This window comes from Blennius ocellaris (genome assembly GCF_963422515.1).
Source record: "Blennius ocellaris genome assembly, chromosome: 16".
NCBI classification, from domain to species: Eukaryota; Metazoa; Chordata; class Actinopteri; order Blenniiformes; family Blenniidae; genus Blennius; species Blennius ocellaris.
The window spans coordinates 17,049,004-17,076,056 of record NC_137665.1 but is presented as its reverse complement, the minus strand read 5'-3'; the positions used below and the strand labels follow the sequence as shown (position 1 = coordinate 17,076,056).

Here is a 27,053-nt window from a genome sequence, read left to right as displayed (position 1 = left end):
TTTAAGTTCTTCTCATGTAAAACTTATTTGCTCTCATTTCTTCTCAAGATTTAATATAAAAAAAAAAAAACAGCACTAGGTATCACCTCCAGCAGGGTTCAGTATTAACCAAAACAAATCCAGCTCTTGAAAATGTTCACATTTCTCACATTTAAAATGACATAAAAATGCATTCAGAAATCCTCCCTGCTCCAGTATTTCTGTCCAGTTGGCAAAAAGCATGTCATTCCTGCACCTCTTAACGTGGACGTGCTTTCATGAACTCACCGCCGCAGGTTTTCTACCAATTCTATTTCAGTGGCTACAGATTTTTATCTGAGCTGGTTTAAGGCTGTCAGTCACATGCTTGACATCTCAGTCTGAGCAGGTGACGAGATGCTCCCGTCTGAGACTCAAAGCCTTCTATAGTGGCTTCTATAGACATTCAGCCAAGTCAAGAGAGGTTATATTAATGTGAGATGGAGGGAGGATTTACATCAAAGATTCAGCAGTGTGGAAAAAAAAAAAGTCCTTTTAACAGGCTCTGTGCATTCACTTAAATCAGCTCATACATGAATAAGGAGAAAAATAATCAAACGCTGCCGTATTTCTAAATGCATATATTCTTAATGCTGCACTCCTGTATTAGAGGTGCATGTTCAAAAATATGAATGGAAAGGTGATTCAGAGAAGAATAGAGTGAACTTTTCATGGCAGTTAGGATGAGGTGGTTGGTTTTCTGTCTCACTGTTCTAATTTGCAGCAAGAAGCAGGAAGCGCCAAGGCCTGACGTGTGTGAGCTGAAATTATGTTTCTCAATTGCAAACCAATCTTTGTCAGGTTTTTGATTCTCCTACTACTCTCTGAATTGTGCTCACAGTCTTTTCTTTTCTTCTTTTTTTACTGATTGAACGACCAGTTGCTCTACAGGGTATCCTGATCTTTTCAGCTCGTGTCTTATCAGGAGATACAGAAATAATTTTTTTTTAGCTTCTCCTGTTTTGGTACAGACAGAAATTACAAAATGTCCACTGCAGCCATTGGTATCTTGGTTTAGCACCAGCAGCTTCATCATCTCACCCATGTTTAGAGCGACACAATCACTTGAAACTAGGAAAAAAAGAAACTTTTATTATCATGGTTTCACAAATAAAAGCATTTTTTTTTTTTAAGTTAAATTTTGTAGTGCTTGGTTAGTTTCTAATTAGATTTCATTTACGTTTTGTGTGTCGTGGTGTTTTCTGTATGTAAATTCACTAATACACCCTTAATTCAATTCACTTCAACTTGATGTATATAGCACCACATACAAGCCAGTCATTTCTCGGTGCTTTTAATGGATTCTGCCATCTATTACTTTTATAAAAATGTAATTATTAATGGCTTCCATTCGAGCACAAACTGAAACATGAATAGTACAGCTCATCAGACTCTTTAGCTTCAATATGGATTCCATGTACACTTTCTGCCTTCAGGCTCTCTGTTTCAGCTCAACTTGGTTGCTTTGTGGCTTGTCCACGGTCTGGATATTCAGATTAACCTTTAAGCCCACTTACAACACCGAAACAATACATCTATAAACATTACGGCTCTGCCTGCGTGTCCCTCAGGTCCTCCTGAGACAGATATCCTCTGTTTCTGCACAGCTCGTGGTAACTCACTCACTTAAACTGTATCTGTCACATAAACTCACTCGCATTGTTTAAACGTCCAATTTCCTGTGAGTCGTGAGGCGGCGAGGCGTCTTCCTCCTATGAACGTATGCTCAGACATTCATGGAAACAACATGAGAACAAATGTGTTTATTTTCGTCTTTGTGGTTTATTACATCATACAGGCTTTGGAAGAGTGTGTAAGGCATAAAAATATGTTTGAGCCATTTTGAAACGACCCACCAAAACAATTGTAACACCAATGAAGCTGAATCATCTCATCGCATAATGACCCAGTAGAATTATATTCTTTATCACCACTTTAAATGGTTTCGATATCGACCAGATCATGTTCCCCCCCCCACTATCATTTCAGTCTGTCGCCATGTTTAAACACACTGCAGTCCTGACATGCACGCGTGGCTTGCTTCTGAGTTGTTCTTCGCCAATAAAGTCTAATTATCTAATGAATTTTACTTATTCATGGTGTTTTCCTGAGACACTTTTGTCAGAATGTGCCGGTCTGGTGCACACCAGTGTCCTACGTGTGCACGGTGAATGTGTGACTGCATGGGCGTGTTTGTACGGATTCATCTGGCCCAGCTCTCCTAACAAGTGCTGAAATAATAATGAGAACATTGGTTGCTTCTGAGAGGAAGGGAAGAGACGATTCAAGAGGACAGGGAGGAGATACAGAAGGGAGGTTGAACCCAAAATGCTGTGCTGAATACAATGGAAAATCTCTCGAGGTTTGTATTAGTCAGCAAAGTGTTTCTTCTGAGAGAATAAAGAGGTGTGAGCAATGTACACGTAGAAAATAAAAGAGTAATATTTCAAAGCACTTCCCAGACGTCCCAAATGCCTTCCATTTGCACCACATCCTTTAAAAGTCTTTCACTGCTATGTACTCGCGTTTTATTCACACTCTCTCGAATAGAACAATAGAGCCTAAAAGCCATGCTTTTCTTCTCTAAATCACATATTTAAACGTTTGGCGTCACGCCGCCGTCTGCTGAGGAAGCGGGAGCAGTCCAGGTGAGCCTGAATGCGTTTGGATTGCGGGGCGGCCATTTCTCCGAGAGGTCAGATTAAACGCTTTTGAAAGGGAGACGACCTGCTCGCCTTCAGGAGGCTGTTCGTCTATAGAAAGCTGCGATAAATCTCACGCAGCTGCTTTTAGTGAGTACCCAGTTAAGTGTTATTGTATCGTGTTGTCGCTGCATTTTAGGCTTGGAAAATTTTTTAAAGAAACACTGGTGGAAAGAGTACCAAACATAGTCAGGAAGCATTACATTGTGTCAATACACATGTAATAAAGAAAATATTTGTACCTTGTTGCTGTACTTGAAATTAAGAATGAGCAAATTACATCAGCATTGGTTGAATGTCAAGACTTTTCTTTCTCCATTTCAGAAATAAAAGTATTCCCAAAATAAAGTGTTGGTTTTTTTTTTCCTTTTTGATATTTTAGTTATTACAAGATTGTTTTGTTTGGAAATGATTTAGTTTTTGTCTTAAACGTGTGGTAAAATCTGAATTATGGATTCTTGATTAACCTTGTGTCATTACAGATATTTATTCTGTACTTAGAATTTTCTTTTTTTTTTTGCACTGAACATTTCAGAAAATGTACTTTTGTACTTCTTCCTATCAGTATTTCTTCTTTTATCCAATTATTTTTTAAACATGTGACCACTCCTGCCTAAATCGTACTCAATTGTAGTAAAATATAGTTGTTAAGAAATACTGAAAGTATTTCTTCACAAAATAACTATCCAGGGTATTAGTGCCTTTAAACTACAGTTGCATAGTCAATAGCAAGGGTTGAATTTTTTTTAACCTTTTAACATATCTAGATTTCAAGGTGCTTTTCTCAGAGAAAAGGTGCTACAACAACTTTACTTGACACAGCAACAATTTCCCCTGTTTAGGAAACATGAGAATAAAACTTATTGGCAAGAAAAATGTGTTCCTTAATGAAAGTAGTGACTGCTGGTTTCAAACATTTCAAAGTAAATGGTGTTAATTGTATGAGTACAATGTACATAACAGGGAAAAATACTTTAAAAATACTTTAAAAAGCAAGTACTTTAAAACACTACTTAATTACATCAATGTGATTTCTTACTTCCACCACTGTGATTAATCCTGCCAACGTTAAATATGCACTTACTTGCAATGTGTTCGTTCAGTGATGAGTTCAGAAAGGGTTTTTGTCATGAAATTAATACTTAAACTATTCTTTCCAAATATTTTTTATCATGCCAACTGATGAAATGTTTTATATTGAAACAATCAAACATATTAAAACACTAAAGATATGACAGGAATTTATGCTACAAATAGTCAACTGTAATAACAGTATATAATACAGAGTGAACTAAGAGATGACCAAGCTGAACGTTTTCATTGCAATGGTTTAATTGCATGCTGCGGTTTCAAGTTGTTTTGTTGGTTTTTTTTGGTAGAAAATATTCATGCAGCATCAGTGATTTCAAAAGTGCAAAAAACGGGTCCAAAATCACTTTACAGTAGAATCAGCGAGCATGCCAAAAACTGAATCAATATACTCCATAAAGATGTGTCTTTGTTTTACAAACAAAACAAAACAAAAAAAAACAACAACACATTTTTTCTGTATTCATAACGAAAATATACCCACATAATCCATCACTTTCACGGAGTTCACTGGCAGGCGTGGGACAATAAGAATTCACAATCATGCTTTTTGGACGTTATTCGAAACATTCATCACCATCGTTTCAACTTTACAAAAAAAAAAAAAAAAAGAAAGAAAGAAAAAAAGTCACTGACAAAAACATGAGGTAACGGCTTGTAAACATCGTCACTTTGTTCAAGTTGGCAACGTTAAATCCGCTGGAGAGCGTTAACGGGCGGCCCACATGTAAACAAGTGTTCGTATTTTACGCACGAACTTTACGCACAAACGTTGGTCGCTGGGCTACTTTCCTGGAGTCCATTCTTTCCTTCTTTTTTTTTCTTTGTTTTTTTTTTTTAAGAAGGGAATGGAAGTTTTTGCATATCTTTTCCTCACTGGAGAGAGCGCTCCTTTGACACGGTGAAACATGCAGATGCAGATGTTGAGCAGCGGCTGAACGGGTGCTCCGGGGTCCCAGGGTCCCCCCCACCGCGCCCTGATCTCATTGCATTAGCTGAGCCCGATCATGACGGTCTCGACGTCTTTGGACGGCCTCCGCTCCTTCACCAAGAAGTTAATCATGCTTTCCGATTTGATCATCAGGTTGCACCCGAGGAAGAAGATCCCGAAGATGACGGTGAGCGACAGCACGCACAGCACCGCGATTTGCACCACGCGCATCACAAAGAGTTTGCGCTCCTCTTGCAGCAGCACCAGCGAGCCTCCGCCGTCCCCGGTCACCACGTTGTCGGTGCTGTTGCTGGAATATGTGGCCAGAGTCCCGGCAAAGGTCTGACTCCCGTTAAAGAGCGCGCCCTGGGTCACGTTAAATAAAGATACATTCATGTTTGCTTTCCGGTTTTCGGCAACAAGACACGCGACTCCAGTTGACGCAGTCTCACCACAAACCCTGGACTCCGACCGCAACTTTGCGTCATGTGACCGATAAGGCAAAAAAAAAAAAAAAAATGAAGAGGAAGGAAACGAAAATTGATATTCCTAAGTGCCGATGGAGACGCAGAGATCCGAGTGCGTAATGGCCACGGCTACATCACCGGCAAGGAGCCCCTCGTCGCGTGAACAGAAGTAAGTTTCTTTCAAGTTGAGGTCCGCGTTTCTTAAAGGATTTGCAGAGAGTCCTCAAAACAGCGCGCAAAGTGCGAAACGGTGTTTCCCTCCGGTGTAATAAGAGATACTCCCTGTGCGCCTGAGCTCGCCCGCGAGCGCTTCTTTTGTGCCAAGTCTGTGGTGCGTTCTAAAGTGATGATGAGTTCCCCGTAGAGCACAGCACCACTCATCTCTGAGGGAGGCAGTCAGGTGGCCTCTCGTAATGCGCTGCTGCATATGAAGGGAAATAAATAAATTACTTACCATAAAAAAAAAGGGGGGGGGGGTTGATTTACTCCCAGCTTTGTTCTTATTTACACGTGATTATATGATTAAAGCGGGAAAAGCTAAACTGCAAAAGGCAGATTTAAAACAATTCCAACGCTCCTGCCAGGTTCACAAAGTGAATTTGTTTCCATTCAGTGCCAGCGAGTGAAAGTATTTCCTTCAAGTGATGCTTCACCAGCAAATGACTTCACAAACATTGATGGAACTTAATGGCTCATAAGCTTGGATGTGTTTTTTTTTGTTAAGTGTTCTTCCTGTTTGCACATCAATAACAACCCAGAGCCTCACCACTATTGATTCACATACATTACATGAGGGGTTCTTATAAATCTGTTCAAAATCACTTCAAACTTGAAAATACCCAGTTCAATTAGAATCGACGTGAGCAGCGAATTTTCATCTCCTCTGGAAAAAAAAAGCAATAAGAAACTCTGGAGGTGGTATTTATAGACTTAAAACATCGTACCGAGGAAACTGCCACTGTGACTTAGGAGCTGAGAGAGACACCATATAGCACTGCAAGATAGATAGATAGATAGATAGATAGATAGATAGATAGATAGATAGATAGATAGATAGATAGATAGATAGATAGATAGATTTAAAACTCCCAAAAACAAATTGAGAAAACAGACAATGGCTCTTGCAAAACATTTTTAAAAATTACAAAATTCACAGGCACAAGGGAAAAGGGAGGCACCTCATGAGGGTGGGGTCGTCACTGATTGGATGAGCTGCCACTGACACACTAGTTGCTGATTGGACAGAAGCACAGTCTGTCTTTTTGTGTGGAGTCTCTCTCTCTCTTTTTTTTTTTTTCTCAACAAGCCTCCAGGTGGGTTCAGTGTTAACATTCGTTTGGGGGATCTGATCACATGTGGCCAGTCTGACGCAGACTGTTTACACGTGTCCGTCTCAAGCGTTGCTGGTTGACCGCACGCAATCGGATTGTGTTCGTGGTGCCGCTGTAAGACACAACGTCCACATCCAAGACCGCCACATTCCCTTAAACGAAAACATGGCGCGCACTGATATTGTTTTCCACCGTTTTCCACCATCCTGGAAAGCGTTCACGATGCATGCTGTTCACACTGCAAAGCCTCGGAGGTCGGATGCGTCCCAGTCAGGAAGTGGTTTGAGTGTCTTGTTCACACTGGTCTTTAGGGCCACTTGTGATGGGATTCCCTGGAGCACATGTTCTGGCCAGGTCTGTTCATGCTACTTCTGTCAAACGTGTCTTATTAGGGCGCATGCTAATTGTTAAATTACGGTTGGTTGACAGCAGGTCGAGTCGTCGTTGTCGCTCATGTTGAGGAGAAGGACTTTGCTTCTGTCTGACGACAAGCGTGTCGTCGGCAGTGCGTCCAACCAGGGATGACCTTGCTCTCACCAAGTACCTAACGTTTCCGCTGTTTTCTGTATTTTGCGGTGCTTTTTCAATTTTGAAATTTTGAACGTGTTTTCTTGATTTTGTTGTGTTTTTCTTACTCTGTAGTTTTGGGGGATTGTGTAGTGTTTTTAAATTTGGTAGTGTTTTCTGGATTTTGGAGAGTTCTTTTTTATCGAATAGAATAGAATAGAATAGAATATAATAGTGTCATTGTACAGGTACAATGAAATTAAAAGATGACTCTTTTGGTGTACAGTACAACTGGAATAAGTCAAAAAGATAAAAAATTCTAAACTTATATGAACCAATACAAACTATGAATAAGATTTGTAGTTAAAAATAACAAGAAAAAAAACTAGTTCTTTTGTTGTTGTGTCTCACACGTCCAGACCACTGAACCAAGCAGATACGCTTAGAAATGCCATGAACTGATAAGTCATGACTGAACCATGGGCAGATATATTCATCAGAAATAACAAACCCCAACCTCCACTCTCCCATGCGGTTTTCCTTTTATTACAATGAAGCTGAAATGAAACTCCTTCCTTCTCCTCCTGTTCTGCTTTCTGATGAAGCGTGTCATTCCAGCGTCACTTTGTGTATCATGTGCTAATTACTGCAGACAGGTGGGGTTGAATCCACTGCAACGTGAGCTGCAGGGAAGAAAATAAAGACATGCGGAGCTCTGTGAGGCTGAACGTGCAAACAAGTTGAAGAAGTGATCACTTTACCAAAGTCTGTTTAAATGATACTGATGTTATTCTCCTTGATTACTCATGCATGCTCATCCATGCATAATGCAGGGATTCATTTAATGGTGTCAGAGTTCACGTTTTGGAGAAGAAGATGGAAAAAGAAAAAAACCCCCATCCTTGCAGATGTTTGTGGACTTTTAAATGATGCAAGAAGATATTGAACATTAAAAACATCAAAACAGAGGCAGGTCGTGACAGAGCATTTTAATATTCATTGTACAAGTGCCTCTGAAGGATTAAAGCGGGTGTAATCTCGTCTAAACTGCTAATATGATTAAATTATATACAAATATTATGGAACGCTAGAGTTATTTTCAAACTTGCTCGACGTGTTATTTGTACTTCTGTGGACGTGGAATTGAACTGATTATACCGAACTGCTTTAGCATAATAGCTCAAGAATTGTGTTCAGAATCTGTGAAAGATTAATCCGCTGTTTGTCTGAAGATGGAAAAAAATAAAATAAAACGAAGGCCTTGAAATTCAATTTGGGATGCTCCTGATGTTTGGGGCTAAGCAGCTTTGAGCTGGTGAGCTTGTGTACAAACAAACAGCGATTAGCTCCAGATGTAAATACCTTTTATGAGCCTTGAGATGGTTTATGCACATTATGTATTAACGGTTCATTACGGCAGAACAATAACCACTTTTACCTGTGTGTGTGTGTGTGTGTGTGTGTGTGTGTGTGTGTGTGTGTGTGTGTGTGTGTGTGTGTGTGTGTGTGTGTGTGTGTGTGTGTGTGTGTGTGTGTGTGTGTGTGTGTGTGTGTGTGTACAACAGGATCAAATTAATCGTCGGCATGTAAAATCAGGTTGCTTGTGGTTCCATTATTCAGTACAGTGAGATTATGAGCAGCAGCTCGTATTTACACCTAATCCCTTTGTCAATATGTAAATCCTCTGCAGTCAGACCCCCGACAACAAACTCTAGATGCTCTGAACCTCAAAAACTTTGAGTTCTAGCCTTTAATGTGTCTTGAAGCATTTCTAAACCCCCCTCCTTTTATTAACTGAGGGGAGAAAGGGAAAAAAGAAAAAGAGGGAAAAAAGAAGATAAAAATAAGGAAAAGAGAAGAAAAGGAAAAAAATCTTTCTTTTATTGCTCATTTAGATTTTGATATATCAAGTTTTTAATCAAGATTAACATAACTTTAACAGTTTTAATCCACTCTTCCATGTCCTATGCTATGGCTTAGCATCGCAGAGGCATGCACACACACACACACACACACACACACACACACACACACACACACACACACACACACACACACACACACGCACACGCACACGCACACGCACACACACACACACACACACACACAAAGGGAAAACTTGTGAATCCCAGCATCAAACCGAGGCTCTTCTGGTTGTGAATCAAGACTGCGAACAACTTCGGCGCAATCCAGTAATTTTGCATTTAAAAAGATTGTAATATCTGGTTGTTTTAAAGTGTAAGCCACTGAAGCACCAGGATGAATAAACTCGTCTGAATTCAGCGAGCGTGAAAACCACTGCGTCACCTTGGAGCCGGACACAGAGCGGGATGGAGACGGCGCGCCATGCAGACGACGAGGAAAGGAAAGTGTTGCTGGCTGACAAGTGGGAGATGGTCTGTGAGATGAGCCGGTCTGAACAGGTTGGCTGTGATACGAGTCCAGGCAGAGGATTTCACGTCCTGTGGGAAACGTCTTCCACTGTCTGTGTACAAAGCTTTGGAAATAAGGAGGCTTTGAAAGTCAGAGGAGAAGGGATGTGGTGCGTTGTGTGGACGGAGTTCTGGACCAGCTCAGATTTCTATGGAGATTTCTGAGCAAAACTATGTAAAAGTGCACGAAAGATCGTTTTGAAAATTGCTTGAACCATTAGAACTACTCAAAATGACGTAGTACATACACCAGGCCTATAGAGGGCGCTGTAACGCTGCCACAGAAAGACCAAGCACAGAGAGGAAGATGTGAAAAGAAGGAAAAAAATCTATTTTATATTTCCCCTTATCAAAGCAAACAGCATGTCGCGCTGGTGCACGACACCTGTTGAGTTTTGAGCAAATCTTTGTTCTTTAGATCACCCTTTATATATATATATATATACACACTGTATATATATAGTTTGAGAAAGTTACGGTGTGCCGGAGGGTTCAGAGTGGAGAAGACAGCTCCGTATGGAATCCTTCAGAAGATTCACGTCACCGCTGAAGTTTTTCCTCGTGACGAAGTCCTAATTTAATTAACCCGTTGCTGCCTCGCTGCCTCGGACTCTCCACGGAGCATCCGACGACTCGCTTCAGCGGCCCGTTGACGCAGGAACCCACGGGAGGATTCTTTCTCTTCCGGACCTGCGGCTATTGTTAGTGTAACTTGTATATGAAGATATATTCATATGAGGATGCATACATAAATGCGGGTGTCTGCTCACTTGTTCCTTAGCAACAGTGGACCTGTGAGCCCCGTGACAGATGGTTGGTGAAGTTATTTTGGTTTGGAGGAGAAGGAAAAAAGGGAGGGAGTGATGAGGTGCCTGGACGGTGGGGGTAGGGGGGTAGGGGGGTTGGGTGGGGGTGGTTCCACTTAGCACAAGGGAATTGGCAGCCTAGCAACACAAACTAAGTGAAGACATCCCTAGCAACACAGAAATGGTGTTTGACCCCACCCACCTCCCTTTCCTCCGCTCCGCGCCCCGACACCGCTCCCTGTTGTTGAGATGCCGACAAACCCCCACCTCCACCTCCACCTCCACCTCCACCTCCACCCAGAAGGGGGCAGACATTCCTCCCGAGAGCCTTCTCAGTTTCACTTTTTTTCAGTAGATATGAGTGAATCATGAAAATGAAGTGTTCAGAGGCCACGTGTGGCTGTGCCACCTCTGGGACGCCTCGTCACGTACTGTAAATGTAAATATAGTGATTGAGTTACACGGCGTTACCGACGGCAGGGGCGCAGCAGCGCGGCAGAGCGCCGCCCTACATCCATGCCAAGCAAAGTATCCGCCGCTAAACCTTTGTGTTCATCGTGCTGATCCGCCGGAGGACTTTACATCCTCTCTCAGAGTGCTCCTTCGGCAGACTGTCGGCTGGAATCCAGCCGGAGAGTTTCCTCTCCGTCGCCCCGGCGCAGACGTCTCATGCACTCAATCGGTACACCCATTAACCTTATTTCCATCTGAGTACATCACATCGACTGTCTCACTTTTATCCAGCACTTTGCAGTCTTTGTTCCTGCCCTGCCCCCCCCCCCCCCCCCTCTGTTCTAGCTGTCTCCTTTATATTCCGAATTGGTGCAGGTGGAGCTGTCAGGAAAGGACATTGTGTGAAACGCCAGGCGAGACACAATTGGGCAAAATTGGCTTTGAAACGTACGACGGCCGGCTGGAGAGTTTGTGTTTGCAATGAAAGTTCAAATTTGCACGTTGTGCATGAACTTTTAAATCCAAGTGAGTGACTATCGGAGGCCTTGTCCCAGGACGAGGTCTCGTTGACCTGGAGAGCCGTCGGCCTCCTTCCATTACACCTCTTGCGCTCCACCTCGATCTCCAAGAGTTTTATTTCTTTGTTTTCACTGCCCTCCACATATAAGCTGTGCCCACCCTCCCCGGGAAGTGGTAATATAAGCTGCAGGATCCGTAGAGGGGGCCAGAGGAGCGGGCACATCCAATAGCAAAGCATCACAACACAAATACACATTGTTCCGTCGGGGGGGGCACGTCTCATAAGCCTGCGGACCATTCACCTTAGAAAAAACTCATATCCTCCCACCTGACCCTTCTCACCTGCTGGGTAAACCCGGGGAAGCGGGGGAAGGGTAAGCTCGCCGCTCTTAGCCAAACACTGATTCTGCGTGAAACCGATTGAGTTGTGATATTGGCTCTGTGCGACAGCGTTGAGAAAAAGAAAAAGAAAAGAAGCTTAAAGGGCTCCCGATAGAACTGTAACACAGGTCAGGACCCCTCCGCCCCCAACCCCCCCTCTCTCCCTCCCGCCCTCCACTCTTTGCTTCTTGTTCCTACTTTAATTGGCTGCCATCTGACCCAGTCTGGGGCTTTTTCTTTTTTTTCCCCCCTCTCTTCAGTACAACCATCACTGCCCTCGTCCTAAAATGCCACTCATCTGTGGGGGCGTCGGCCACGACGGCTCTGCAGCCAACAGATCCGACTCAGTCAATAGTCGAGTGGGATTTTCACTGCCCACTGTGGACTACCTGCACCGTCCGCCCACACGCGGCGCTTAATGCCAGCCAACAGTCGACTATTATAGCTTTTTCTACTTATTTTTGTATTTCTGTCATTTCTTCTCGCAGCAATTCTTCAACACGGGTGGCAGTAGCTTAGCAACCGGTCAGAAAGTAAGGAGCGAGGCACGGGGACGAGGATTCAATAGATGGACAAATGCAGAGATAAGAAGCATTGTCTGCACATACGAGCACTGTCGTACGTTGTTATACGTCCACCTCGCACACGCTTCGACCTCACACACTTCCAAAAGTGGATTTGTGTGGCGTGTCGCCCAGGAGCCTCTGATTGTCTTCCTCGTTCTCTTCTTATGTGTTTCCCCTTGTTTCAGAAGAGAGCTTTACGTTATGAGACGGGTTATATCAGGTATCTCGAAAAGTATGAATGACAAAAGAAAGAGAATTAAAAATTCAAACAAAAATAATTAAGTTACTGTGTGGATTACATGACATGATCCAGTAAATTCATGTGTGAATCAGTTTTTTTCACATCTTGAAAAAGAAAAAAAAAGTAGAGCATATCAGTATACCTCCATTTGTAACGTTTGAATGTTTTATTAATTTATATATATAGTTAGAAAAAGATTAGGGGCAGGGCTGGATGAGCAATTTGCATCTCAATACTCCTTTTCAGACAGCAAATATATTATCTTTATCATTATTATTATTATTATTATTATTATTGTTATTATTATTATTATTATTATTATTGTTAGCTATGTTTCTTTTTCAGTATTTTCAGCAAAACTTTATGTAAATTAGCCACTGCTTTATTCTATCCACTAGAGGGCAGAGTGACATGCAAAATAGAGTTTCCAACAACTCGTTATTGACCTTAAGTCAATACTGCACAATTTTAGTTGAATCAAGTTTTAATTAATTTAGTTAACTTACACACACACACACACACACACACAGGGAGAGAATAATAATAATAATAATACTAATAATAATAATAATAATAATAATAAGAAGAAGAAGAAGAAGAAGAAGAAGAAGAAGAAGAAGAAGAAGAAGAAGAAGAAGAAGAAGAAGAAGAAGAAGAAGAAGATTAAACCTTTATTAGACGTGTGGTCATACTTGATAACAGCTGTAACTTCCTGTTTCTTCCGGTGCAAGTTGATGTACTAAAAATGCACCAAAGATCATGTTAAACACAGATTTACACACATATAGAATATTACACATGTTGTACCTGTCAAAATACTGGGCAAACTTTATGCTAATAGAATATTTTACAACACTGTGATATACGAAATGTAAAATGTTTGCATTGTTGATGACTGTGTCTATTTCCCTATGTAGAGTTGTGGTCTGCTCTTCTCAGCCGTCAGCAGAGACGTTGCTGTCATGGTGGTGAGACACGAGGCTTCTCATGACGGCTGCAGACTTTATTCCACTGTATTTTCTGCCGTACATCTTCTTGGATCTTTTCAAATTCATGTTGCTCATCTTTTTCATTTTTTTTAAATTCACATTCAAGTGTGGATACATCTGAAAGCTTCTGCTCCATGTTGATTTGGAAATAAACATGGGTCCCGTCCAGACCTGGTTTTAACATTGAGGCACATGACATCCATGTTCTCTTTGGAAAGTTGGATAGACTATAACTATCTCAGAGTGTGTGCCTTGGTTTTTGTCAGTTACAAATAAAGTTTTGGAGTGGAGTGTGGAGTTTTGCGGTGAGTAAGGAGCAGACTTTAACATGCAGCACCATCCACTGTATTGGAACATGTTCACCCGCTCTGCATCGATCCATTTATTAATCTGGATTGATCTGTGTTGACTTGATGTGCAAGGGAACCAATCAGGTGTCAGGATTCGCCCACTGACTGTGATGGTCCAGTTTGACAGACAAAATACACACATGAAGCAACACCGGACCATAATTACTGTAACTAAAAAGTTAAATCATTTAAAAAAAATTAAAAAATAAAGATTGATCATTTAATGAATTAATAACATGTAATGACACATGCATGTATTAAATTCTAGTATTAACTAAATAACAACACATTTAAGTAATCATTTAATAGTGTGTTTATCATTTTGGCATGTTTAATCATTCACAAGCATGCACTTTAGTGCATTTTATATAGAATCTTAGTTAATGAGTCTTTTGGATTCCTCTCTGTCACCCTAACCCCAAAAGTGTCTTGATCCGCCCCTTCAAGAAAGAAAAACAACAACAACAACACATATTCACTGATAGACGAGTCTCTCTTGCAGCATAAAAATCTTTTAAAAAAATGTAAAAAAATAAGTTGTATTTATTTATTTATTTTCCAATCTTCTCGTAATTTTTTGGCCGGAACTCGTCCGATAGTGTGCCACTGGAGGTTACCGGAGCCTGAGACGAGTCTGTGCAGGTCCGTGACATGACGGTCGGATGGAGCGGCTGGGAGGGAGAGGCTGTGAGATCAACGTGCGGAATGAGGAAAAGCGCTCAAAGTGGACGGAGCCGCGGGGAACACGCACAATCCTCCACTCTCCAGCCATGGCAACTTCACCACACCGCCTCTTCATATTGCTTTGCATTCTGTCCACAGCCTCAAACGCCCGCGGTAAGAGCCTATTTCTAAATTATGATTATTATGATGATTGTTATCATAGTGAGTTTCATATCTGAGCTACTTCCTAAATGTTCACCTGCTTTCTGAACTTGAGGGGCGCTTTCATATTTGCAAACTGCATATTTACAATACAGATATGAGTCATTGATCGCAAACATTTAATATAAATTCCTCAGAATGAATGGATCCATTCGGTTCCCCGTTCGGAGTAAATTGCGCTGCTCCACTGGAGCCTCCACCACCTTCCCTTATAAGGCAGAGAAAACACTCCAAAGGTGACCCGCAGGAAAATCACTACTTTAACTATTTAGACACACGGGTCCAGTTTAGTTTGAGTCAGAATACACTTTAAACGACTTGTTGAACTAAACACCTTCGTCTATTAATAGAATCTCCATTAATTTGCTTGATAAAACTATAATAACAGAAAAAAACTATAGATTAAAAAACAACAAATAAGTTTACTTTGATATGCTCTTATCTCAAAAAAATGAGTTAGATTAATGGTTTAATTTGACATTTTTAATGTTTTGTAACTCTATACTAAATGAACAAAATGGTACATTTAGTGACTGTCAGTGTTGAACTTGAGTGTGCCACACCCAGAGGCCATAAAAGATAAGAAACACAAGAGTAGAATTTGCTCACCTACTAAATTAAACAGGGACACGTTCAATGTAGATTCCGTTAACTCCGGCAGACTTTGCTCTTCAATGTTTTGTTTAAAGTTTTCTTTATTTTACCATACAACAAATCGACACAGTCACAGGATCATAACCATGCAATGCAACACAACGCAACAATTCCTGCACAAGCACACGTGAGCAACAAGGTGACAGGAAAACGTTTCTATATATTCGAGAATTGTACAGAACAAGCCATGCAGAGACAACAGCAACAGTCAGGGCAGAGATAAGAGAGACAAGAATAGACAAGATCAGAGGTTTTTATCTTTAATGACCAAAAGAGCCATTTTTGTCTCTTTCCAAATAAGGAAACATTGAAGATAACACAATGTATAAAATTGTAAAGGCTTATGTTGCATTGAGGTTTCAATCGTGCAACATAGAAAAGTAAATATTTTATTAGATTTTTAACTGTTTTTGCCTTTTTTTTGTGGTTTGTTTTCTGAACGTAAACAATTTTCTTCTTTCAATCCATTATACAGATGTTTTAGTTTTTTTGAATTATTAATTGTTTTTTTGACTGTTTTTCTTTTACACATTACACGAGAAGGTATTAGTCTAGACAGGAACAGGATATAAAGCACCGACTTGTGTGTTTCTGTGGTTTCACTGCAGCGCAGGTTCAGTTGCAGCTGTGGCCTTTATGGACGTGATATTCACAACAAACATTATTGCAGGGAAACAGTTTTGATGGAGTAATTTGCCTTTGCTGTAATTTCTGTCAGGTTCCAACATTTGCACTTCACAAGGAGTGACCACTTGTCAGCGGTGCCTGGCCGTTCACCCGAGCTGCGCATGGTGCTCTCAGGAGGTAAATGGCTGCTCCTTCTATTCATTGCTCACTCAAGCAAGTTGGAACAAAAAGCCTCACTTGCCAACAACATTCTTCTCCTTGTAACTTCAAAGAAAAGCTTCAACGAGCTTCTGCACTTCAGCCTGTGGAGTGAAAATCACAAAATATAGCTGTTGTTTTTGTCCCTCTACTCTAATAAGCACCATCATGACTTGTTGTTTCTCGAGTGATCAACAGAATGGATGTGGTTGTTGTAGGAGTTTGGGAAGGGGGGATCCAGCACTTCTCGCTGCGACCTGAAAGAGAATCTGCTGAAAGGCGGATGCAGCGAGGCGGCTCTGGAGTTTCCCAGCAGCTCCCTGACCATCCAGAGGGACGATGTGCTCAGCAACAAGGCCTCGGGGGCGGCCGACGACGTCACGCAGATCAAGCCCCAGAAACTCCACATGGTGCTGAGACCAGGTCTGTTCGCACACAGTCGTCCTTGGTCCGTCGTTTCTTTTAACGGGATGTCCTCACAAGTTACATAAAGCTTGAGAACAAGGGCCCAAGACATGCACATGATTAACCGAACATGCATTTGGACAGTGGGAGGAAGGGATCATCTATAAAGTTGCTATGACACCAGAAAACAGTCCGAAACGTACATTGGGGAATTTTGAAGATGACTAATGGCATCGCATTAATAACTTACTGTTTCTCAAACTTGTGCTCCTTCTTCCGCTCTCAGGAGACTCCCAACGATTCACTGTGAGCGTGAGACAGGTTGCGGACTACCCCGTGGACCTCTACTACCTGATGGACCTCTCGTTTTCCATGAAGGACGACTTGGCCCGTCTGGTCACTTTGGGAAACGAGCTGGCCGCGGCGATGGGCCGAACCACGAGCAACCTGCGCATGGGCTTCGGAGCGTTCGTGGATAAGAACGTGTCTCCGTACATGTACACCTATCCTCCAAAGGCCGTCACGAACCCTTGTGATGAGTAGGTAGCGGGCGCGTGGCAGGAGATCTTCAAGTATATCGATTCTTCCCGACGGACTTTCACTCCTCCTCTGCTCTTGCCCAATGCAAACAGGATCAGTGAGGTGTGCCTGACTCAGTTTGGGTTCAAGCATGTGTTGTCGCTGACCGAGCGAGTGGCTCGCTTCACCGAGGAGGTGGAGAAACAGCAGGTGTCGAGAAACAGGGACGCTCCGGAGGGCGGATTTGACGCGATCATGCAGGCCGTGGTGTGCAAGGTGGTGCAAACGTCAACAACTCAATACGTCGTCACTCATTACCATGTATTTTCTTCTAACTTGTCCTTCCCGTCCGTCGTCATTAGGAAAAGATCGGCTGGCGCACAGATGCCTCGCACCTTCTGGTGTTCACGACAGACGCCAAAACGCACATCGCCCTGGATGGACGCGTGGCGGGCATCGTCCAGCCGCATGACGGACTATGTCACCTGGACAGTAACAACGTTGACAACAAAATCACCGAGCTGGTAAAGCGAATGCTAACTGAATTCAGCTGTGAATGTTTGTGAGAGGTCCAGTGTAGGATTATGTTCTTCTCATTTGTTTCAGGACTACCCTTCATTGGGACTTATCAATGAAAAAATGTCTGAAAACAACATCAACTTAGTTTTTGCTGTGACCAACTACGTGGAGCCGCTTTACAGGGTAAACAGTGCACCAGTAGGGTTTATTCTCATTATAAAATATCAAGAGATTCGACAGAGTTTTTCTTTGGTTGTCTGCTTTCTCAGGAGTATAGCAAACTGATTCCTGGCACCACTGTAGGAACTCTTTCTGATGACTCTGGAAACGTTATTGAGTTAATCGAACAGGCCTATGCGGTAAGAAATGTAGTATTATGCACATTTATGTTATAGTTGCAGCTCGTGTGATTAGCGGCTTCCTGTTGAGCAGAAAATACGTTCAAAAGTGGAGTTGGAGCAACTGGACGTCCCGGAGGAGTTGGATCTCTCCTACAACGCTACCTGCTTGAACGGAGAGATTATTAAAGGTCTCAAGTCCTGCTCTGGCCTCAGGATTGGAGACACAGTGCGTATAGTTTATATGTTTGATCTCTATGGATTCAGTCTCTCCTTTTGTGGATCATCATCAAAATTCTTCGTCAGGTGTCGTTCAGTGTGGAGGCTCAGCTGCGTGGCTGCCCGAAAGAGAAGAGTCGCACTTTTTTCATCAAGCCTCGAGGGTTCAAAGATTCTCTGGAGATCTCGGTGGATTTTGCCTGTGATTGTGACTGCGAGGCCAACGCGGAGGTGGACAGCCCCCTCTGTAGCCATGGAAACGGGACCCACGAGTGTGGCGTGTGCCAGTGCCACCCGGGTCGGCTGGGCCCGCACTGCGAGTGCTCCGTGGAAGACTACAGTCCGTCGGACGACGTCAACTGCGTCCCCAAACCGGGAAGCCCGATCTGCAACGGGAGAGGCGACTGTCTGTGTGGACAGTGCTCCTGTCACGCCAACGAGTTTGGTCAGGTTTGGGGAAGGTTCTGCGAGTGCGACGACTTCAACTGTCTGCGATTCAAAGGGGCCCTCTGCTCAGGTGAGTCGAGGCACTTTCTTTATCTCGATGCGGCGGGTTTCCTTCCTACGTGTTTAAATCCTGTTGTTAAAAGGAGCTGGCTGTCACACATGGTGAACTTCACCCTGTCTCCACTTTTTTCATACGTACCTCTGCAATCAAATTCAAAACAAGCCCATGGAATCGTGAAATCTCTCCATTTCAACATCTGGCTTGTGGGTTATCTGCTGTTGTGAACAAAATGTTTGCTCATGGGATTTGTACATTTTTGCGTTGCGTTGGTTTTTTACATGAATACAACGCCACATTTATTTGGATGTTGAGTTTCATTCATATCATCTCCTTCCAGGCTTCCCCTGGACATGCAGAGCCTCACTTGTTGTGTTGACATACTTCCTCTGAGTGTGTAAACACATCTGTGTTTACACTGTTTCTCCTCCTCAGCTTGAAAAATCATCAAGTTATCACTTTTTTTTTTAACTAAATACCCAAATTACTGCATGCAAAAGACACGTAAATAGTTACATAATGCAGTTGTTGTGTATAGAGAGGAATGCATGCAAATGACTAATAATCTGTAGGGCCTGTAAACTTGCTGTGGGGAACCTTACTGAAGGTGTGTTGGTGCAGCAGTTGGCGTGGCGTTCCCACTGCTCACTGCATAAAATTCTAGCACTCCCTTTTACACGCCTGCACAGCTCAGACGATAGTTACTCAATGACAGCGGTAAAACTTTAGTGAGCTTTGTTATTGGGTAATTTATTGTTTCAACAGTTTGGCTTTATGGTTGTGAGGCGGGGGCTTGAGCAATAGCAGAGCGGGACAGGGGCCAATTCATGTTTGCGTGCATTAAGAATAACAAACCTGAGCTCTGCGTGGAAGGTCGTTCGGTGAGTGTCATGTTTACCACATCCTGCTGCAACAGAACTCCCTCTCAGCCTATGAACATTGCTTTTTTTGGCCATGGAGGAGCTTTGGTAAGTGGAAGGAAACAAGCAGAGTCGATGAGGTATCTCCTGTTGGACTGAAAATACTTAACGTAATTCCTGCGCTACAGACACGGATTATGGACTTGGAGAAAAACACGAGTTCAGACAGACAGGGCTTAACTAAAACATGCTGCCAGTGACCACAATGGGAAGTGTAAGAACCAGCAATGGAAACAGGAGCTTCGCACAATATCTGTGGGACTTTTTTGTGAATTCTCAAATTCTACGTCGGACTCGTACATTTTTATACATTCTAACAGGGCGCCGAGAATTTCAATGAGCCAAACTGAAAGTGTCATTCTCTTCAGTACGTCCTTGAACCTGGGAAATCATGAAGTCGACATCTGGGAAGTTTCCGCATGAGACAACCTCTCAGCCCAATGAAAATATGCACAGAATGTGACATGGACAATGAGATGGTGGTCTTTATCTGTTCATAAAGTTGACCTTATTGTCGAATTGGTTTCTACACATATGGGAATAATGTGTTTTTGTAGCGAGTAAACAATGTATGCAAGGGTATTAAAGTGCTGCTGTTTTCTAATGAACACAGATCAAAGTAGAATATTTAAAAAAAATATTTCATTAGGCAATACTAATTAACATTGAGGTGGAAAAATATTGTGTTGAGTGACATTAAACTAGCTAATGTCCCTTTTTTTGCAGTGGGAAGTTTCCAGTTTGATATCATTCAGTATTCTGTATTTCACTCACTTGCAAGTCATTTTTCTAGTTGTGTGTGTGTGTGTGTGTGTGTGTGTGTGTGTGTGTGTGTGTGTGTGTGTGTGTGTGTGTGTGTGTGTGTGTGTGTGTGTGTGTGTGTGTGTGTGTGTGTGTGTGTGTGTGTGTGTGTGTGTGTGTGTGTGTGTGTGAAGTAAAGTCATCACAGTCTCATGAGACCTTCAGGTTTCATCTCTTTACTGGTAATTATAGACTTGTAAGGCATATAAGCTTTAAACGGCAAGCAACAGCCTCTCTCTCTCTCTCTCTCTCTCTCTCTCTCTCTCTCAAGAGAGGGTGTGTTTGTTTTTTTCTAACAAATCAGTTGAGACGTTGCTGTTGACATGCAGGGTTGATACTCTCTTAAGCACATAAAGCCACGGCTGGTGTAAGACTGTCCGCAGGGCTTAATTTGGGCCTGCCGTGTTTCGACGTTGCCTCAGCACGGCCGTAATGTCGTCTTTAAAGACGTCCCGTCCCACAGCCCCACCTCGATTGCTGCTGCTCTGTGACATCCCCCCTGTGGCTGTGGATTTCTTAACTGCTGAGGGGCTGTGGGACTGGCACAGGGCCGGCGCACGAGCAGGAGTCAGCAAGCGCCGCCTCGGGGCTCATAAATACGAACATGGAGGGAACAGGAAAGTTTGCATTCCTCAGCTGGCGTTTTGCCCAAAAAGCTCTTCTCTCTGCACTCTGGATTTTCTTCCTTCTCCTCCTCAAGCACTTTGAACGCTCTCTTCTCACTCTGTTTATCCCGGCTTTGGTATTTTCAGTCGTGGGCCCTCTTTCTGTAAAGCTCCAGCATGTGATTAATTGACAGGATTACTGAGAAGTCATACAGAGAGGGAGAGGAGCATGACGTAAACATAATAACTCCCTTTTGTGTGTGTGTGTGTGTGTGTGTGTGTGTGTGTGTGTGTGTGTGTGTGTGTGTGTGTGTGTGTGTGTGTGTGTGTGTGTGTGTGTGTGTGTGTGTGTGTGTGTGTGTGTGTGTGTCTGTTAGGCCCAGCTTCACGCTCAATGAGAACGAGTCTCCTTCCTTACGTTCTGAGTACATGAGATGTTACCGATTTATGATGCTGTAAAGTTCGTCTGCGTGCCTCAGCTCTTATCTCAGTGACAGATCCAGAAGGATTGCTCAGCGGCTGCATGGCGTGAGACTGTTAACCATTAACACAACCACCAAGCATGTCTGATCCCTCTCCCATTGCCATGAACACAATGTTACGGCGAGGCCGCCGCTCACTGGGTGCATTCTGGGTGCATTCTGGGTACTTGTTCCCCCGTGTTCACAAGGGATTTGTTGTGAGCTCTGGTGTCAGGAACCTGGTGTCAGGAACCCTCGGATCCCTCCTGTGACATTTCGTGACGACTCCTTCCCCTGATCTGATTCAGCTGGGCCGTGACTCACTCACTTTAGTCATCTAGTGCAGAATCCTGTTTGGTTTCCTGCTGAGAGCTTGAAATCCCCTCGGCTCCCAGGTCGTTTCCAGGATGGCTTCATTTGTTTGTGTGGCGTGTTTCTCAGTAATCCAGCGAGCTGAATAGTTGGGTCACTGCTGCCAGTGACCTGGCTTTTAAATTTCTTCACTTCAGGCACATCCCAGGAAGTGTTAGTCTTCCTCTCATTGTCGGCTCATAATGAGATCAGCCGTCAGTAGAATGTGTTGTATATTATGTCACGGTCTGAATGGAAACGATTAGGATAGCGCCATGATGTTTTCCACTCAGTAACTCAGGTGCAAAAAACAGTTATTTACCAAGTAATTTTCTTATTCAGCTTGGTCAAAATAAGAGGAGGACCAGGAGAAGATGACAAGAAAATGGTTATGTAAAGTATTATGTGAAGATGCTTGAAATTATGTACTTCCAAAACAGAATGAGTGCAACATTTTCAAGAAATTTTCAGCAACTCAATCAATTTTACCAACTCTTGATAAAAATTAGCATTAGTGATAATGCAAACAACACATTTTTTTTGCACATTTACCCCAATATTTGTAGAACATACATATAAATCCATAGTTACACTGTAATAATCACTCATGGGCCATGTATGTAAATACACAATTGACTAATACACCTTCCACGACCATGAACACACAAACCAACAGGACTCATCATCCCTGAATTTGGCCAATACAGTGGTACTCTTTACCAAAAAACCATATGCTAAAAAGATTACACACAAGCACACTATCACACACACACACACACACATTACAATGGCATCAGCCCATTTCCTGGGGACCAACCCACAACATCCTGTTCAACATACACAATGGCCAGAGCAATTCCACTGTATTATCATGTTTGTTTGTGTCCATCCTCCTCTGATTATCAACAGTGGACCCTAGAATCTTGCCGTATGGAAACGTGACTGACTGACACACACGAGGACGGGCGCGTCCGGTTCACTCATCGTGTCTTTCTTTCAGATCATGGGAAATGTAGTTGCGGCATCTGCCAGTGTGACGCTGGCTGGAAAGGGGAGAACTGCAACTGCAGCTCGCGGATCGACGCGTGCACGTCCAGCAACGGCCTGCTGTGCAGCGGGCGCGGCAACTGCGAGTGCGGCGCGTGTCAGTGCACCCAGCCCGGCGCCTACGGAGAGACCTGCGAGAAATGCCCCACTTGCCCCGATTCCTGCACCATAAAAAAGTAGGTCCGCCACCCTGCGTTTTAATGAATCTCTCACAAGCACCAGTGATTTCTGACCCCCCGGGGGGGGGGGGGGGGGGGATGCCATTAGAGGTAAGAATACAGGGTTCATTGTCTTATTATAGATCCTTCACACTAAACTTCCTTCTGAACATGCACAGACACACTAATACTGCAGATTCCAACTTCCTACTGTTATTAAATCCCAATATTTCCTTCAAGAAAAGCTACAGGCCCAGTATCTGATCTCGGATCGGCCCAAGTAAAGAAAAACGGAGCAGATGCCCACTACTGCCATCAAACAATAGCTGGAGCCTTCAAAATAAAAGGGCTGAGTTAAATGAGATTCCAGAAAGTTTGTCATCAAGGTTTTCTACGCCATGCGTACATCTCATTTTGAGCAGATTGTGACCGCCATCAAAGGTCATAGGAGCTGAAGTCCTCTGATAGTAAACTCAGAAAACAAATCTTGAAATAAGATTTTTAAACTAGTTTCAAGATCAAGCTGTGAAATCAAGGTCTAAAAATTCATACATAACTTTTAAAACAAGCTAAATTCTGTGTGAAAATAAGGTTTGCAGTGTCAAATAATTTGCAGTGTTGCTATACAATATAATTAATTTCATCATCCTAATTAAACAATTCTGATTGCAATGACATCCAGACACTTGTTTTATTTAATTTCATGGCTAATATTCTGTATTGGACATACTGTGTTTGGTCATAAGATCAGTGACTGAATGAAGACGATTGGCTATATAAATAAAACTATAATTGCCAGTTTCCTCACCACTCACTGGACCTTTAATGTGAAAACATTTCATGTAGTTGCTCAGCTCTCCGAGGAGTAATCGCAGGCAGCTCCCACGCATATTGTCATGTAATCCATGCATAGCGTGGAGAATGTTCCAACATTCGGTCTGTCCTTCTCTCTGCTATCCGACCCTTCTTCTGCACCGAGAATCCTGAAACGTGCTGCATGTGCTGTGTTTGCAGGGCGTGCGTTGAGTGTCAGCACTTCAAGAGAGGACAGTACGTCAAAGACAACAGCTGCGGTCGAATCTGCAGGAACGAAATTGAGGTCGTGAATGAACTGGGTGAGGACACTTTCAGTATGGCTTTTTAACTTGTACATTTGTTTGTTGATTATACTTCAAAAATAATAGCGTCTTCCTTCACACTCACGTGGTTTTTTTCATCCCGCAGTCTTCCATGACAGGAACGCAGTGAACTGCTCGTACAAAGACGTGGACGACTGTGTGATGCTCTTCCAGTATTACGAGGACGACAGCGGGAAATCCATCCTGTTTGTGGTGAAGGAACCAGGTACTTGGTGTGCGGAGCCTTAGAGAGCATTTCAGAGTTGGTACATCATCGGGGACATATTGCTGTCTTGCTGAATGAGGTCACAGCCTGTAACCCAGAGCTACAGGAGTTCCTGATGATGTTCCAGATGATTGTGAGACAGAAGGATTGTGTAATTCTATGAGGGCACTCTGCTCCTGAGCAAACATCCCAGATCCCAGCCGTGGAGACTGATTCTCCTCTTTCTCCCGTCCCTCCTGTCTCAGTGTGTCCCGAGGGTCCGGACATCTTGGTGGTTCTTCTGGCCGTGGCTGGAGCCATTCTGTTACTGGGCCTGGTGGGCCTGCTGATCTGGAAGCTGCTGGTGACCATCCACGACCGCAGGGAGTTCGCCAAGTTTGAGGAGGAGAGGGCCAAAGCCAAATGGGACACGGTGAGAAAGTTTAGAAAGGATATAAAGCGGGAACACTTGAGGCTTTTCAATCATATTAAACTACCTGCACCCCCCCACTGTTTTAATTCCCCAGGCTAACAACCCTCTGTACAAGGAAGCCACCTCTACCTTCAAAAACATAGCGTACCGAGGGAACTGACGGCGGGTGCCTGGCCAGCGAGGACGAACTCAGGGGCTTCATGACAGACGTGGAATGTAGCAGCGCCGAGACCGTGACTGGCGACTGTGGCGGAAAAGTGCAAACTGCTGTCAGTGAAATGATGTATATACTGTAAAAACAACCCCCCGCCCCCCCAAAAAAGACCAGAACTGTTAATATCAGTCCACTCCGAGGCCTTTTCTCCGCCGTGTCAGGGATGTAGCTTTGTTCAACTCAGTGGTCGACCACCTTTTTTCCCTCGGATCGTCTGACGATCACGATGCCGAACCCTGGTGGACACAGTGTCACCGACATGCAGGGAGCAATATCCTTTCAAATTAAAACACCGGCCATTTTTACACGTCTCTGACACTACCATAACAAGAGCTACGATCTCGGGTTGAGAACCTCTGGTTATAAACACTGGTGTATGGAACACAACATAAACACCTTTACAGTCATGGAAACTTTTTCTCCTCCTGCAGTGTCTGAACTTAAAGTTTGCTGTACGTGACTTGATTAATGCCGCTTTTGTTCAATGGGTGGCAGGAGTGAGTGAAAGTTTTGAGCTGTGTTCTGCTTGATAGTTTTTTTCTTATTAGGGTGAAAATCTGCTGCTGCTGCTGCTTCTTCTGTTTTTAATACCGGACTCACTGCACCCATCCTCTGGTTCAATGTGTCGTTACAAAACCCTTCAGGTTGTAACTACATGTTTCACTTGATTTCTACAATATTCCCATGAATATGCAAAGGCTACATAATAATATTACACACTGCAGCTTCAGCGAGTCTAAAACTTGTAGATTTGTACTGTCAAATACTGATCAGTTGTCTGAATTGATAATAATAATAATTTAAAACAGAAATGTTTTTTTATTAGCTCTTTGTCTTATTTTTATTAAAGTGAGTTTGGACTTTTATCAACACTCCTAAATTGTGCCGTGTATCAAGTGAGTAAATTGTATATAAATGCTATTGAGAGAGGATCACGTCCCCTTTTGTAATATGCATCTGTTGAGGCAATAACATTATGATAGATATGGTACCGTCAGCTTTTGTAAAAACAAAACAAAACACAAAAAACATTCATGCCGTTATTACAGTAATATCAGGTTGCATTTGAAACCAGTCCAAATTTTATTGATTTAATTGTTAATTGCTGTATTGTACTTGAAAGGTTTTTGTTTCAGTTGTTTTTTGTTATTTTTTGTGTGTATTTTTCTTTTGTTTGAAAGTTAAATGCTGACCTGTTCATTGGTATTTTACTACGTTCCAGGTTTTAAAAGCACTATGTCACAGTGAAATGCTGTAGGCTGTTTCTGTGGTGGAATATGTTTTATTGTACAGTGGTTTATATGGTTGGAGAGAAAATTGGCCAATATGCTGTGTGACCTGGATATGCAGCTCTTATTCTCTCACAGTGTCGTCTGTGAACTCATTGCAAAGCGTTTCATTTCCCTCTGAGGTTTGACTCTGAGTTTATTACAGAGGAAATGCACAAAGAAATGTTATACTTAAAGTGGCACTGGATATTTGAGTTCCAGTCAAAACTTTTCATATATATATTTATAATTGCAACATGGTAAAATATTTCTGAGCCAAAGTAATTTTTTTTTTTTTTTTTTCATGGATTTCACATATGTAGCACTTTCTCACTGCTTGGGCATTCCCCAAAGTGCTTTACACTGTTGTTCACATTCACCCATTCACATCAATGGAGGCGGCTGCTATGCAAGTTGTCAGTCCAGCCATTGGGAGCAAAGACTTTCTCCACACAGGCAATCAAAACTGCCACCTTCAGATTTGAGTCACCCCTAACTTTGTTTATTAAAGATGTGAGATGTTTTATCTTAAAAGAGATTCCAATAAACTGTGGATTCAATACGAATGTAGTTTCTTCTGAACTGTTTTCATAAACAGCGATGATTGAGTAGTTTGAAGAGAGGCAGGTTACCATGGTTCTGATATGTGCTAAGGAGAGGTGGTGGACAAAGGACGATGGAGATGGAGGTGCCAGGCATGAGAAGAAGATTCATGTAGTGGAGGAGGACTTGAGCCATGGAGATAGATAAAGGATGACGTAACAGTAGAGGAGGAGGGTGAGAAAGGAGGAAGATGACCTGCACTGGCGACCCCTGAAGAA

The 27,053-nt window shown here is 42.8% G+C and overlaps 2 protein-coding genes across 2 annotated transcripts; one reads left to right on the top strand and one right to left on the bottom strand.

Moving 5' to 3' along the window:
* Positions 1 to 4,800: 4,800 nt before the first annotated feature.
* rprml (reprimo-like) lies at positions 4,801 to 5,136 on the bottom strand (the record flags this gene model as incomplete). The annotated part of the gene is made up of 1 exon (XM_080511112.1): positions 4,801 to 5,136. The coding sequence occupies one exon, from the start codon at positions 5,134 to 5,136 to the stop codon at positions 4,801 to 4,803; it is 336 nt and encodes a 111-aa protein (XP_080367238.1).
* Positions 5,137 to 14,487: 9,351 nt separating this feature from the next.
* On the top strand, positions 14,488 to 26,746 carry LOC308141097 (integrin beta-3-like). Its single transcript, XM_080511100.1, has 15 exons — positions 14,488 to 14,619; positions 16,040 to 16,125; positions 16,365 to 16,569; positions 16,838 to 17,090; positions 17,184 to 17,346; positions 17,433 to 17,594; positions 17,677 to 17,772; positions 17,859 to 17,948; positions 18,022 to 18,156; positions 18,234 to 18,663; positions 22,790 to 23,012; positions 24,009 to 24,109; positions 24,219 to 24,338; positions 24,584 to 24,750; positions 24,845 to 26,746. Exons 1-15 carry the CDS (start codon positions 14,553 to 14,555, stop codon positions 24,908 to 24,910), a joined length of 2,364 nt encoding a protein of 787 aa, XP_080367226.1. The 5' UTR covers positions 14,488 to 14,552; the 3' UTR covers positions 24,911 to 26,746.
* The last annotated feature ends 307 nt before the right edge of the window (positions 26,747 to 27,053 follow it).

What these genes read in the sequence shown, in the direction of transcription:
- LOC308141097 (XM_080511100.1), top strand. Translation starts at nt 14,553, where the DNA reads ATGGCAACTTCACCACACCGCCTCTTCATATTGCTTTGCATTCTGTCC. An exon ending in ACGTGGAGCCGCTTTACAGG is followed by an intron (nt 17,773 to 17,858) that starts GTAAACAGTGCA and finishes CTGCTTTCTCAG; the next exon opens with GAGTATAGCAAACTGATTCC. An exon ending in CAAAGGGGCCCTCTGCTCAG is followed by an intron (nt 18,664 to 22,789) that starts GTGAGTCGAGGC and finishes TCTTTCTTTCAG; the next exon opens with ATCATGGGAAATGTAGTTGC.